General features: G+C 37.0%; 1 protein-coding gene across 1 annotated transcript in view; it reads right to left on the reverse strand.

Moving 5' to 3' along the window:
• Window positions 1–12911, reverse strand: part of SEMA3E (semaphorin 3E) — a 141942-nt gene that overhangs the window by 13590 nt on the left and 115441 nt on the right. The window contains exons 8-12 of the mRNA XM_074144540.1: window positions 10749–10863; window positions 10338–10407; window positions 8890–9034; window positions 3885–4107; window positions 1113–1204 (exon numbers count right to left, since the gene is read on the reverse strand). Of these exons, the coding sequence (XP_074000641.1) occupies window positions 1113–1204; window positions 3885–4107; window positions 8890–9034; window positions 10338–10407; window positions 10749–10863 (645 nt within the window). The remainder of the gene's footprint in view (window positions 1–1112; window positions 1205–3884; window positions 4108–8889; window positions 9035–10337; window positions 10408–10748; window positions 10864–12911) is intronic.

Here is a 12911-nt window from a genome sequence, read left to right on the forward strand (position 1 = left end):
TATTTACTTACTATATTCAGTTTTGTTAGAAACTTTGACTTCCTTTAAGTTCTTATGTTACAGAAAGATGTGAAGAAATTGTGAGTTTCAGAACTATTACTTTAAAAGAGTTTATTTAAAAACAACCAGCCAACACTTAATTCAGGATTATTTGAGCCACAGGAACACTAAAATTTCCCTGTCAAACATGACATTAGTTCTTGCCACCACTGAATCCCTTTTGTCCTACTTGAGAGTGATAAGTGGAGTGTTCTTTATAACAAAACATTCATTAAAGATAAGATAAAAATAGCAGAAATTCCTTCTCTTACCATTTTCCTCTCTGCCCTCTGCTCAGATTTCCTGGAGCAATGGCAAGACATAGCCCCTAATAGGTCTATTGAAAACCAGATTTATCAAGAGGGGCAATTTCTGTGATTTTCCCCCCAGGCAATAAGTCAATATTAAATGCAGGTACCAGATCTAAGTATCTACTTTTGGACGTTAGATTTTCCCTATGGTTGCAAGTAGGCTACCCTCCTACGCAATGTGGCTGACATGGCATGTTGGGAATACTCTCTAAGAGAATTTCATTATATTAGCTTTGCCACATGCCAAATACTGAGTTTAGTCATGGGTTATTCTGAAACAGAATGGAGTTTTGCCTCACTAGGATTCAGGTTTTCCCACTGTAAAGACGGATTAATTGATTCACTCTTTCTGAGGATAGGACTTTTTCTATCTAGACCTCATTTAAGCTTCCAAGATTGTAGTACACACATTTTTGTGCATGCATTTGTAATTTTTAAAATACTTAATTGGATATGAGGGGAAAATTAAATAAAATGCAGTAAGTTCTTAATTGATAGTCACACTAAAACCTCCAAACGTAAACAGAAAGACAGTAGTCCTGGTTTGCTGCCATATGTTTCAGTACTTGGGCTACAACCATCTCAGAAAAACTTCAATCAAAAATGAAGATTTCCTGTCATAAAATAACTAGATCATTAGAAAATTTCTTGCACACAGCTATTATATATTTGACTGTCTTCGGATAGCTTTTTTTTTGACATTTTTATTCTACAGAAAATTTCAGACAGTTATATATATACTTCATATACAGCACAGTTCACCTTGAATACTTGCAACTCTTCAAGAATCACTTCTTCCATTGATTCTGTCTCTTGATTGTAAATTGTAATGATTTTCAGCACAATACCATTATCTGGAAATAAATTTAAACAAAACAAAACAAAACAAAACAAAAAACAAAACAAAACTAAAGGTTATAATTGGTGGAAACTTTTATATGGCCTTCAAATACATTAAATGACTTCTTCAAACTGATAATGGATAGAAATTTATAAATATGTACAGGTAGTTGGATATCACTTTTATTGATGAGGGGGTCTTACTCTTAGAAAATGAATACATATGACAATTTGTCCCTGGCAAAGACGAGTCAATTGAGACACCCCTGAGCTAAATGATTAATTGACTTGCATTTTTCAAATTCTGGGTCATAAGCCCTTTGGTGATCTACAAAAGGATCAAAGAGGGTGACCAAATTTCAGAAAAAGAAATGAGAGTAGGCAGGAGCTGACTCCATCAAGGCAAGAGAGTGTAAAGTGGCTTAAATGATAGGATCTGAATGTTTACACTAGTTAGGAAATTACTATCCTTAATTGCTGGCAGCAGCTCCATTCCTCCAGGCAAGAGTACAAACACCTTAAGGGGTTCATTGTCCAAAGCTCTCATGCCCTTTTGGGGAAACACTGAGCTTCTATTGAGCTGAAGGTGTTAATCCAAGGAAGATGAACCAAAAAAAAGGCTGCACATTCAAGAAGTCTAAGGCACATTGGAGTTTAGATCTTTCATCCTCTCTGTCAGTACAACTCTTGCAGGAAATTAAAATACATGAATAGCATCTGGTCTTCCACCACTTTAGCTTTGTCTTGCTGACTCTTGTTAGAATAGTCTTGTTTTCCTTAATCTGAAAATCTGTCATCGACAATGACAAATATCAGTTCCTTTCTTCTTTCAGTCACCTTTGATTTACAGGGGAAATATTAAGCAGACAAGCACTGGGAAAAATGTTCAGCAAAAAGATCAAAGGGGCAAACATAAAGAGGAACCGCTAAACTGGGGTCATACAGCACTTCTCAAAGAGAATATGTAATCAAAGGCATCCATTTTGTGATGGAACAGTAAAAAGAAATTGCATTCTGAGCTCTGATTTTCATAAGTAAGTACCCCTTCGAATCCTGCTGACAGACACGTGGAAGTTAGCCCTGACGTTGAGACTTTGCCTTTGATGAACCTTTCTAACCTATACTGCTACTCTAAGAAAACTTCTGCTTGGCTGTAAGACCCTATTTACTTATGTTACACAGCAGGTGTTGGACTCAGATAAAAAAAGATTAACCCTTCCTAACATTATATTGCCAAGAGAATCAGTGAGTTTTTGGATGGGAACTTTGCCAGAACAGAGATTGCAGGGTTCATTTTAGAGTTTCTAAAGCCCAAATTCCTATGCTGGAATTTCTTGTCACCTGAGATTAGACATCTGGAGAAGACTAAGCAGCTGTTGGGTGCCAGTCCAGCACAGCTCTAAAGCACACACTTAAGTCCCTTTGGATTCTACTTTGCTGAATGGAGGACTCGTGTACAAGAGTATTTGATGTAATACCTCGATCACAAATGCAAATGGAAAATATGAAAATTCTAGTCACTGTTATAAAATCTGCTGTAGAGAAATAAGTGACACATGGCACAATGTTTTATAGACTACACAAAATACAATACCGAGACCATACTGAGGTCATTTAAAAGCTTAGAATATAGCATTAATATAAATAAACCTTTGCTATTCTACAAGCATGTTTCTTTTGAATGTTCTCAACACTGAAATGTGCTTATCACAGGAATTTCATTAGTAAAAAATAATTCACTGCAACTGCTTTCCTAGACAAATGGTCAAAATGATTTGTGATACCACTCCTGTTGTTAAATTGATAAAATGTGAATGCATGAATCCTTGGATTTTTTCCAAGCAGATTAGATGTGACTAAAGTCTTGGCTTGTTCCAAACTTTCCTCTTATTTTCTTATGTTTTCTTGCTTTTCAAATACCATTAGAATGTGTGTTTTTTCTCTGGCTGCTTAGAGTTAGGTCAGGTCTATGATATATTTTAGCTTGTTCATATTTTTTGGTAGAGGTTTAAAAAAATCCTTTCTCAACAAGCTCTATGTACCTTATAAAGCCAGCACAAAAGAAAGACAAGAAAACTTGGCAGAAAATGTCTAACAGTTTATTTTTAAGAAATGTGGGTATTTCCTCCTTTCTTCCCTCAGCTGTGTTGCAACTCAAGTCTGGAAGCTGACAGCTTCTTTTTAACAGTATCAGCTAGACTTGTGGTCTCCAGAATTAGGGAAAACAAACTTTGTAATAAAGTCAGTAACTTGAACTGATATTTTTGAAAATCATATCACCTCTGTTTCTCTCAGAGTCTAGGTTTCAGCTCAAAATTATGCTCGTATACATGATTGTGTTCTGAAGCTTTAAAAATAAGGCCAGTCATGTAGGAATTTAATTTAAGGTTCTTGTTTGGAAAAAAAACCAAACAAACCAAAAACCCGAATCCTATGCTTAAGCTTCTCATCCTAGTCTTTTCTTAACATTATTTTTCTATATAATGTTATCAACACAGTGAAACACATTTCTAGAATGACTAAATTCTTCTTTAAGTTGAAGACTGGCAACTTAAGTTGAAGTCATGCAAATAATGATTGTTAAAGAGGAATATGGTATTGATTTATTATTTTTGGACTATACACAATTTCATTCATCCTGAAGGAAAAAAAGACCCATTAAATCAATTTTCTTCCTTGTTTTTCTTAATGTACCTGTACCAATGAACAAGACATCATATTGCCCGTCTTCGGCTTCCACTCTGTCCACTGCTATTTGTTTAAGATTGTACTTTCCATCTGTTTTAACTAGTATTGGCCTCTTATGAACAGGCTTGATGGGCTGATACATCAGTGGATGACTCCTGGCAAAATGGACAGCTTCATCAGGATAGTCTTTGGTGGTGGTGTACAGACCACCATTCACCTTGCTGGCACACTGCAAAACCAGAAAACATAGATTATCCTGAAGGTTTGCCAGATACATTGCCAGAGACAAGTCTTGCTTTCAGGGGTAATGACAAGTCTACAGAAAATCTGGCATAAAAACAGGCACAGAAGACCACAGTAGGAATTGAGACAGTGAACTCTATGTGTTGTGCACATGTGGATTATTAATCATGAGAAGCCAAGAAAGGAAACACAGAACAGAGCCTTGGTGCTGTCATGTTTAGAAAGAGGGAGGGCTCCTTCCTCTCTGGCATACTAAAAGCAGAATAAATAGTGACACTTAGATTTTTATGAAAACCACAGTGCTTATGTCTTCCCCAAATTCACATTGAAGATGTGATCAGAATGGCCATTGACAGAGTTAGGAGAAAAGGGTTTCCTATCCCAGTAGAGCGACAGCCACGTAAAGTCAGTAGTATACTAATACTTGAAACCAATCTCTAGTCTAATTACTTCTGATTGCAAAATGTGTTACTGTAAGAAACTAAGCACACTTAAAAATCATAGAATCATAGAATGATTAGAGTTGGAAGGAACCTTAAAGATCACCAAGTTGCAACCCCCCTGCCATAGGCAGGGACAATTTCCACTAGACCAGGTTACTCAAAGCCTCATCCAAAAATGATGCCAGCAGCAACAATAATTCTTGATTTCAGGCATTCTAACAGTATTACCTTTGATTCTAATTCGTAACTCACAATGACAGTATTATATATCACAGTTTAGCTTGAAATACCAATGTTTGCATTGATCAATCTACTGTTTTGCAAAGCAAATACACTTTATGTCAATGATTGATTAAAAGAGGCTTACTCCTTTGGTCAAATGTGCAATTAGGGATAATTTAATGCCTTAAACTGAGAAGTTAATTTTAGGATGCTTTGCAAAGGATATAGTGTTCCCTAACTGAACACGGATTCTACATTTCCAATTTGCTTCATGATGTCTAATTGAAACCATTTATGATCAAGTTGGAAATATCTCAGTAACTCTTTACTTTCTCCACATATTCATAAGACAGTGTGGTTTTAAGAAGCATTTCAAGCAAAGCCACAGTAGCAGCCTTTCCCTATTTAAATTGGATTTTTCAATCAATAAAATGAAATAAAATATTCTTTATGTTTACTGGAAACAGCAATTTTAAACTTGTGGTCAACTGTAATTTACAATAACAAACTCTTGCACTTGTCAATTGGGGCAACGTTTGTTTCCACTTTTTGGGCTTAGCTACAAGAAAGTATTTGTTCAGTGTTGACTTTAAAGTAATTGTCTAATCAACCCAGTGATGGGATTTCAGTGGCTGTTTGCAATAAAGAGACAGAGCTGGAGCATGAAGACAGGCTAAGCCTCTGCTTTCCATGCACTGCACAGTTTATGAAGATAATAGGAATTGCTAGGTTCCCTTTGCAAAGTTCTAGTCCTGGAGAGATTTAATAAAAATAATCCTTCACAGGCTTTTCATTTTTAATTAAATAAAATAAAGTAGTCTAGAAAGGAAACAGTAGATGCAGCTGTCTCTGAAGTTTATCAACACTATTTTTGAGGTAACTGATGTCATTCCCAGAAGCATCACAGTCTAAATGAACTAAATAAATCACAAAACAGGAGCAGAGATTATGGCAGGAGCAGAGATTATGGCAGAAGCAGAGCTTCAAGCAGACTTCAGAGAACAACGGATTGCAGAGTCTGTCAGAACTGGTGGCTTTCTTTTTATTTAGCTTTAAACTGTATTCTCATTCCTTATAGACTCCGTCTTTACCCATTCAATAGCTAAGATCAAAGAGTGCTGACTCTCAGAGATGCCTAATAGTAGGTTATTTTTGGCCTCTTGTCACTGTCACTCTTGTAATGGGAAAAGTAGTGGGATTCAGCTTACCAATATGCTGACCTCTTCTTTGGAGTGTGAAACCTAACACTGTGGGCTACAGCCCAACACATGCTCTCTCTTCATGCTACTGGAAAAGCATTGAAAATATCTCTAAACTGTGCCCTATATAAGCAGCCAAAAATGAATCAATTGATCCCCTGTTAGCTGGCACACCCGGCCACTTCAGCCTCTGACACACTCTGCAACATAAAGATTTAATCACAATAAACATGATTAAATGGATCTGCACACAGGAAAGACCTGGTTCCTCAGCTAAGTTGTTCCATGACATTGGGAAAAAATACTTGCTCTCTTCTTTTACATCTGTTTTGGCTCCTATGCCTTGCCTGTTGGGGAGGCTACAGTCCAGGCTGTCCCAGATGTGGCCATTCAGAGCCAAGGGAGAGAAGCATCGAAAGCGAGTGGAACTTAGGGCAACCTTTCTGTAAATCACTGTCAACTGTGCTGAAGTGTTGGCTCAGTGTTCTATCCTTCTTGCCAAAAAAAAACCCCAAAACGTTTAATCTTCAGTGCTAGGTTGTATTAATGTAATGATTGTAGTCATTAATACAGAATTCCTGCCTGTGTTTAACACCAGTCCAAATAACATATGTGAGGTGTTCTACTGACTGGAAAGAAAAAAAAAAAAACCAACCTAACACTTACAGAATTTGGACCATATCATCTTTGCAAAATATGTAGCCATTCTGCAATCCATGCATGGTACTATTTCATTATTTAGTAAAACTGTAAAAACTGTAAATTTGCTATACAAAATGTCACATAGGAAACCAATAATTCATTTGAATTCAGCCGTTCTGCTCAAAATTTGATAATTTACTTATCTGTTTTCCTGTACTGACTCAACATCAATGACTTTGATCCACATCAAACAAACAAAAAGCCATTTGGTACTGATGTCAGCACTGCTACAGTGGTACCTTATTGGCCAAGATGGTCAAATCATATTCACAGTGTGTAAATCCCGGATAATCTCTTTTTTGGAGCATCCACTTCAGCATTTTGACTTATGTCTCTAACCCCAAGAGAAGTAAAGGAAAACATTAATTTAAAATGAGAGAGGACATGCATTTGAAATCATACTGCAGGGAGAAAGGCTGTACTGGCATGGACTTGATAAGCTAATAGGCCTTTTCACCTCTCATTTCTGTGATTCAGTGATAAATGAATTGTATGCAAAGTTTCTTTCTGCAAATGAGTGCTTTTAGTATAAAGGAGAATATAGATTCAGTTAGCAAAGGGAAAACAGCACTGAAGGTAATGCTCCAGCAACTGTTTATTCCACCGTTAAGAAAGTGAGCCCCTATCCTGTAAGAGGTGAAGTGTGAGAGCTGAGGGATGGGGGGGGGTTAGCCAAACTGCTATTAGAAATGTCTGCATCTTGAGAGTCAAAAATCTACACAATGTGGACGTGATAAGAGGTAGACCTTCAGCGAGTATAAAAAAAAGCAGCTTTGCAAGAGATGGCAATTGCCGTAGGTGGGTAAGTAGCTGCATTCCCCAAAATTACAGGGAGCAGAAGAAGCCCTGGATGTGGTACTTCTCTGGGTTGGCCCAGCATTGCCTGCTGTGAGACAACTCCTGACTTGCAGTGGGAAGGGGAACGTGAGGGAGGCCCTGGTTGTGCTGCGTCTGTGAGATGCTGTTGGGCCCCTGCAATGCAAAGGGGACATTCAAGCTGCACTAACGGGCAGCGAAGGCAGGGGACTGCTCTCCTTACCCCCTGAGCTGAGATGGGAAAGTCACAAACTAAGATACTACAGAGAGAGAAACTTCAGAAATGCCTAAAAAGAAACAGTAAAAGCATTTGAGATTAAGATTACTTGTCATGCCATTGAAAAATGAACATAGAAATTAGAAATTCCTTGTAGAAATCAATACCCGTCTTAAGTAATGTTTGTGATTTCCTCCAGAATTTCTGTTTACTAAGTTAAAAAGCTAAGTGCCAGCCAGAAACACCTCTCTGCATGACAACACCTGTACAGTTGCTACAATAGTTGCCAGATTAATTACATTTTCAAAATATGTCTTGTTTCTTTTCTTCACCTAATGTCCATTGGAAAAAAGAAAAAAGTTTCTAAATAAACTCTTGGAAACTAGCAAAAAGCATGTCATGAGTTTGGTTCTTTGCAACATTGTTTTAATATTGCTATATTCTTTGTAAAGGGTACAGAACAAGAATGTTAATAAGCTCAGGAACCTGATTTCAGGCTAGTAAAATCTCCGTATGTGATGTCTGAAAGCAAACCAAAGAATTGTGAGGCTGCTAGACCCTTGCTTCTAGAAAGAACCAGTCCTGAGAGAAGGACCAGTGATGGAGGATTTACTTCTTATCTACGAATGCGCTTGTTCTGATGAGTTACTTTTGTTAAAATCTATGTCTCATTTCTAAGCTGTACACTGATGCAAATTATTGAAATATAGAAATTTGATCCTTTTTGAAAAAGAGATGGAAAAAAGGAACCAGAACAATCTGATCTTGAAATAGTGGATCATCTTTTTATTTTCTTCCTTTAACACTTGTTAAATGCCCTGGTTTCTGCAGGCAACAGAAGGAAAGTGAATTACCTTGTATAAGCATGCTTTTTTCCAGTAATAAGCTTATTTATATTGGAAAGTATTTTTGTAAATATATGTACATATTTTTAGTTCATCCTAGCTTTACTTTCTCAAGCAATGTCAGTAGGGACAGCCTGTTCACCAGAAAGTTCCATTAGAAAAAAACTTCATGGTTCGCTCAATGCAGGTGATGCTGGAGTATGCATATAAATTTAAGTACATCCTGGATTGTGAAGTCAGGAAGATTTGTACATTAGCAGCAGTCTGCTTTTTCTTTCTGCATTAGTTTACACAGTAAAGCAGTGGAAAATAGATTATACTTACTGAACCAGGCCTAGGATAAGGTACTTTTCCTTCATATAGAGCCCAGTGGTACTCAGGTCCTTCTTTATGAGCATATGGTCCATTGAAAGCTGCTCGGACACTTGCCATGTGGTAAACACATACAGCATATCCTCTAAATATATTGCTATGAAGTAAAATTCAAAGACATTATTAAAGCAAAATGCCACATTCTGTACATATAATACTCGTATTATTGTGTAATTAAAAATAAGTCACATTTCACCAGTATTCAGGGAGAAAAAATTACTTATTGCTTCCTATATGCTTGTCTTACAACTACTATGTCCGATGTTCTTTACAAAGTCTTTAATGTGTTTCTATTTATAACATTTATCTGAGGAAGCTCCATGTTGTTATCCCAAATCACCAAAAAAATGATGAACACAGGCTCTAAATTACTTGTTTATAAATACAGAGGAAGTGCCATGAGCTCAACTCAGGTCTTGATTAGTAACCTATTAACCATTAGTGACCCAGTTAACCATTTCTCTTCTCTAAGATTTTTCCTGATGTTGTTACTTTGGAAAGATGGGAATCATCCAATGTTGACTGAAATACAGGAGTCTTTTTATATTGAGTGGGAATGTTGGTTGGTGCTATTAGATCATCAAGATCACTCTATGTAGATCAATTCACATAAAAGTATGTGGATTTTACTTTTAAATTTTATGCACTTAGTTCCAGAGAAGTAATTCATTATTTTTCAAACAAGCATCAGTGCTATCTGCAAAGAAGTTACCTCTGAAGACTCCAGAAGGAGATTCAGATAATTTTAATTAGGTGCCCACCTCTCTCTACTGGCATAGGGAGCCAGTAGGAAATGGTTGGTGCCTGCATCCCTAGAGGACCAGATCTGCCTTGCTTTATTCCAAAAAAAATAATTCAGGAGAGTGAAATAGTGGGAAAAGCACAGTTGCTCTTCTCGAACAGTCACATCCTGAACAAACAGTTGGATTTCCAAGAAACAAGTACTGTCTGCTCGCACTTGAACTGAGCTGCTGTGGAAAAGGAGGCCACCAACAAGATCATAGCTGGTGTTTTAGGCTTCACTAAGAAGTTAGGGAGTTTAAGCCCCTATCTACTTAAACTTGAATTACAGTGGAGCTTGTAAAAGACAAGTGGCTCTGATAGGTGGCTGCTCTTGTAAGCATGCAGGAGTGCATATACTTGGGAACTAGGAAATTTTCAAGCAGAGAAACATTTAATTAATTTATGATCCAGACAGACTGGATCACTGAATGAGACTTCAAGCTCCCTAGTGTCACAGAGCAGTTTTTACATTAACAAGGAAGTCCATAGTGAATACAAGAGGGATTAAACTGTTTACTATATATTTGCTAAGGGATATTTATCATGCAGCTTCTATCTCTTCAATAGGATGTTCAAACATTCCTCTATTGCTGGTATTATTTCTTCTAGTTGTTTACCTTGTAGTATTGAAGAGGCCAAATATCACTGGATTTTTGTTATCACGAGTTTGCAGCAAAAACACATCCTCTGTAAAATTTAAATACAATGTTATTGGTAGCAAACCACTTTTCTCAGCTCAAAAGAGAAACTTCATTGCTTGTTAAAAGTGTAATCCTATTTTACTCATATATGTTATTTAATTTTATGCAGATTTTAAAAGCAATCTTTAAAAGCAATGCAGTAAGTAAAGGCATAATTGACGATAGTCAGGTCCATATGTACAGAACTTCATATACATTGGAAACAAAACACTAACAACCATTCCCTGTTAATGAATACAAGTACAATATTTGATAATAAGGTGTGTTATCATGAAAGTATATGCTTTGTATGATGGTTTTAAGTTTGTTGCAGTCTAGAATGTTTACCTAATTCATCAAAATGCGTATCAATTCCATTTCTTCCAGGCACAGAGCAAACTAGCCTGGTTTTGAGGAAAGTGCTCCATTTATTCACGAGCATTCGCTGGCCTCCCATATCATTCTGCATAGAAAGAAACAAATGCTGATAGTAATTTGAATGAGTAAGTCTAGAAGCACAAACATCTCTGCTGCATTAGCTGCTTATTGTATCTTTTAATGTCAAAAGCATGCATTTTCAAACCACATGTCTATTACTAGTATTATATCTCTGGAGTCAGTTTTCAAGTAGGATTCCACTGATCAAGACCAGGTCTCATTAAGAGCTGTGGGTTTATAAAAATTTTTTTATTCTGCACCGCATCCATGGATAGTTTTAATGATACAGCTGTGGTAAAGCTTTTATTGCTCATTTTCATTAGCTGGATGTACTAAGTACACTAGCAAAGTTTAGCTTTGCTTTAGGAGCTCAGTGCAGGGTTAGATCAACACATTTGGGAACTGAAGCACTGAGTAGAGCTAGCGCAGCTGGGGCAAGTCTGAGGCAAATGTCTACGTGGTGCTCTAACAATTTCTCAACACCTTTAAATAATTCCTGCTTTGCTATGACCGTCTCATCTTTTTCTTGCTGTTGCAACTGTTGGACTCTCAAAAAAAAGGAGACATTTAGCACTACTTAGTAATTGGACTCTGTAACCTTTGGGTAGCATCCTTAAAGCTAAGGACTTATATTCTTGTAGACTGTGTAACCAACTGCTCAAGGCTCTGTATTAGGCTTGCAAAACTCCTCTTGCAACTTCACTCTTAGCTACTGAAATTAATTTATTTCCTCAGCTTCAAATTGAGATCTTACGAAACCAGAGACGTGTTTTCCTCAGAAAAGCAGAAATATACAGTCAGTGCCTCTGCGTTACAAAACCTGTTACAGCTCAGACGAGAACGTAAAAGCTGGAAAAAAAACCCCAGATCTTGAATCATGAGCTAGCAATTTTTTGTATTTATTAAATCAAATTTGAATTATAGCATACGGATTTGAAGTTAATGTCCAAATGAAAAAGCATTTGGAGTTTTGGACAAGTGGAAGAGAAAGTTCTGTGGGATTTTGGTTTAACCCACAGCTAGAGATAAGACATTCGGATGGATTAGAGGGAACGATTAAAATAATCTATTCAGACATTTACCAGAACATAGGCCAAAGAATCCTACTTCAGATCTTGACGCAGGCTTGAATTCAGAAAGTGAACTGGCTTTGTGAACATTAATGTCTTAGGCTGCAATTTGGTACTTTGCATACTTTTGTTTTAAGTAATACATGAATATTCCTTAAGAAATTTTAATAGGTAGTATGCTGGTGAGTATATTTGACATAATATACATTGAGGTGACAAAAGATTTTTAACTTGTATCTTGTTTTTTGCCCAATAGTTTTAGGAATGTATCCCCTATAGTTAGGAGGAAAGAATGCAATTAGTTTTGGACACAAGATCAGATGCTAAGAAATAAACTTCTCATTGCTTCCTTTAATCAAGCAGCTCTAGTTCCAATGGGAATGGGAGACGTTTTCTCATCAGCCTTACTGTAGTTCAATTAATAGAAAAGCAATGCACGCAAACTTCATCAGTTGTTCAGAGAGGACCAATTATGGGCAGCTTAATCTGGGAGATCAAATGTATAACAGTGGTTCTCTCCAGTGACTGCCTGAGATCTCCTTCCTGTGTTTGGGGCCATGGAGTCAAAAAGAGATGCAATCAACACACCAGGAACATGGCCTGTGTGGGAAATGGGTAATCATATAGGGTAGCAGAGGGAAGTAAGGTCTCTCCTTGTGACTTTTCTCCTCCTTCTGGTAAACCTTATGCCTGGCTGCAATAATAATTTCCTGAGCAATTCAATCCTTTGTTCTAGTTTCCTATCTGCACAATTTTCCTTAGTTGCTGTTGAGAAGAAGAAAGACAGATGAAATGAAAACAGTAGTTAGCTACTGTTTATAAAACACTCTACAGATGGCTGACATTGCACCCCTTTTATTGTTCATGCAGCAGAAAGAGGATTTTGAAATTTACAGAATCACAGGATAGTTGAATTTAGCAGAGAACCCTGGAGATTTTCTAGGCCAACTGCCCTGCTAAAAGTAAGTTGCTTTAAGCAAATTGCTCAAGAAGTTGCTCAGAT

Source organism: Numenius arquata, chromosome 2 (genome assembly GCF_964106895.1).
Source record: "Numenius arquata chromosome 2, bNumArq3.hap1.1, whole genome shotgun sequence".
NCBI lineage: Eukaryota > Metazoa > Chordata > Aves > Charadriiformes > Scolopacidae > Numenius > Numenius arquata.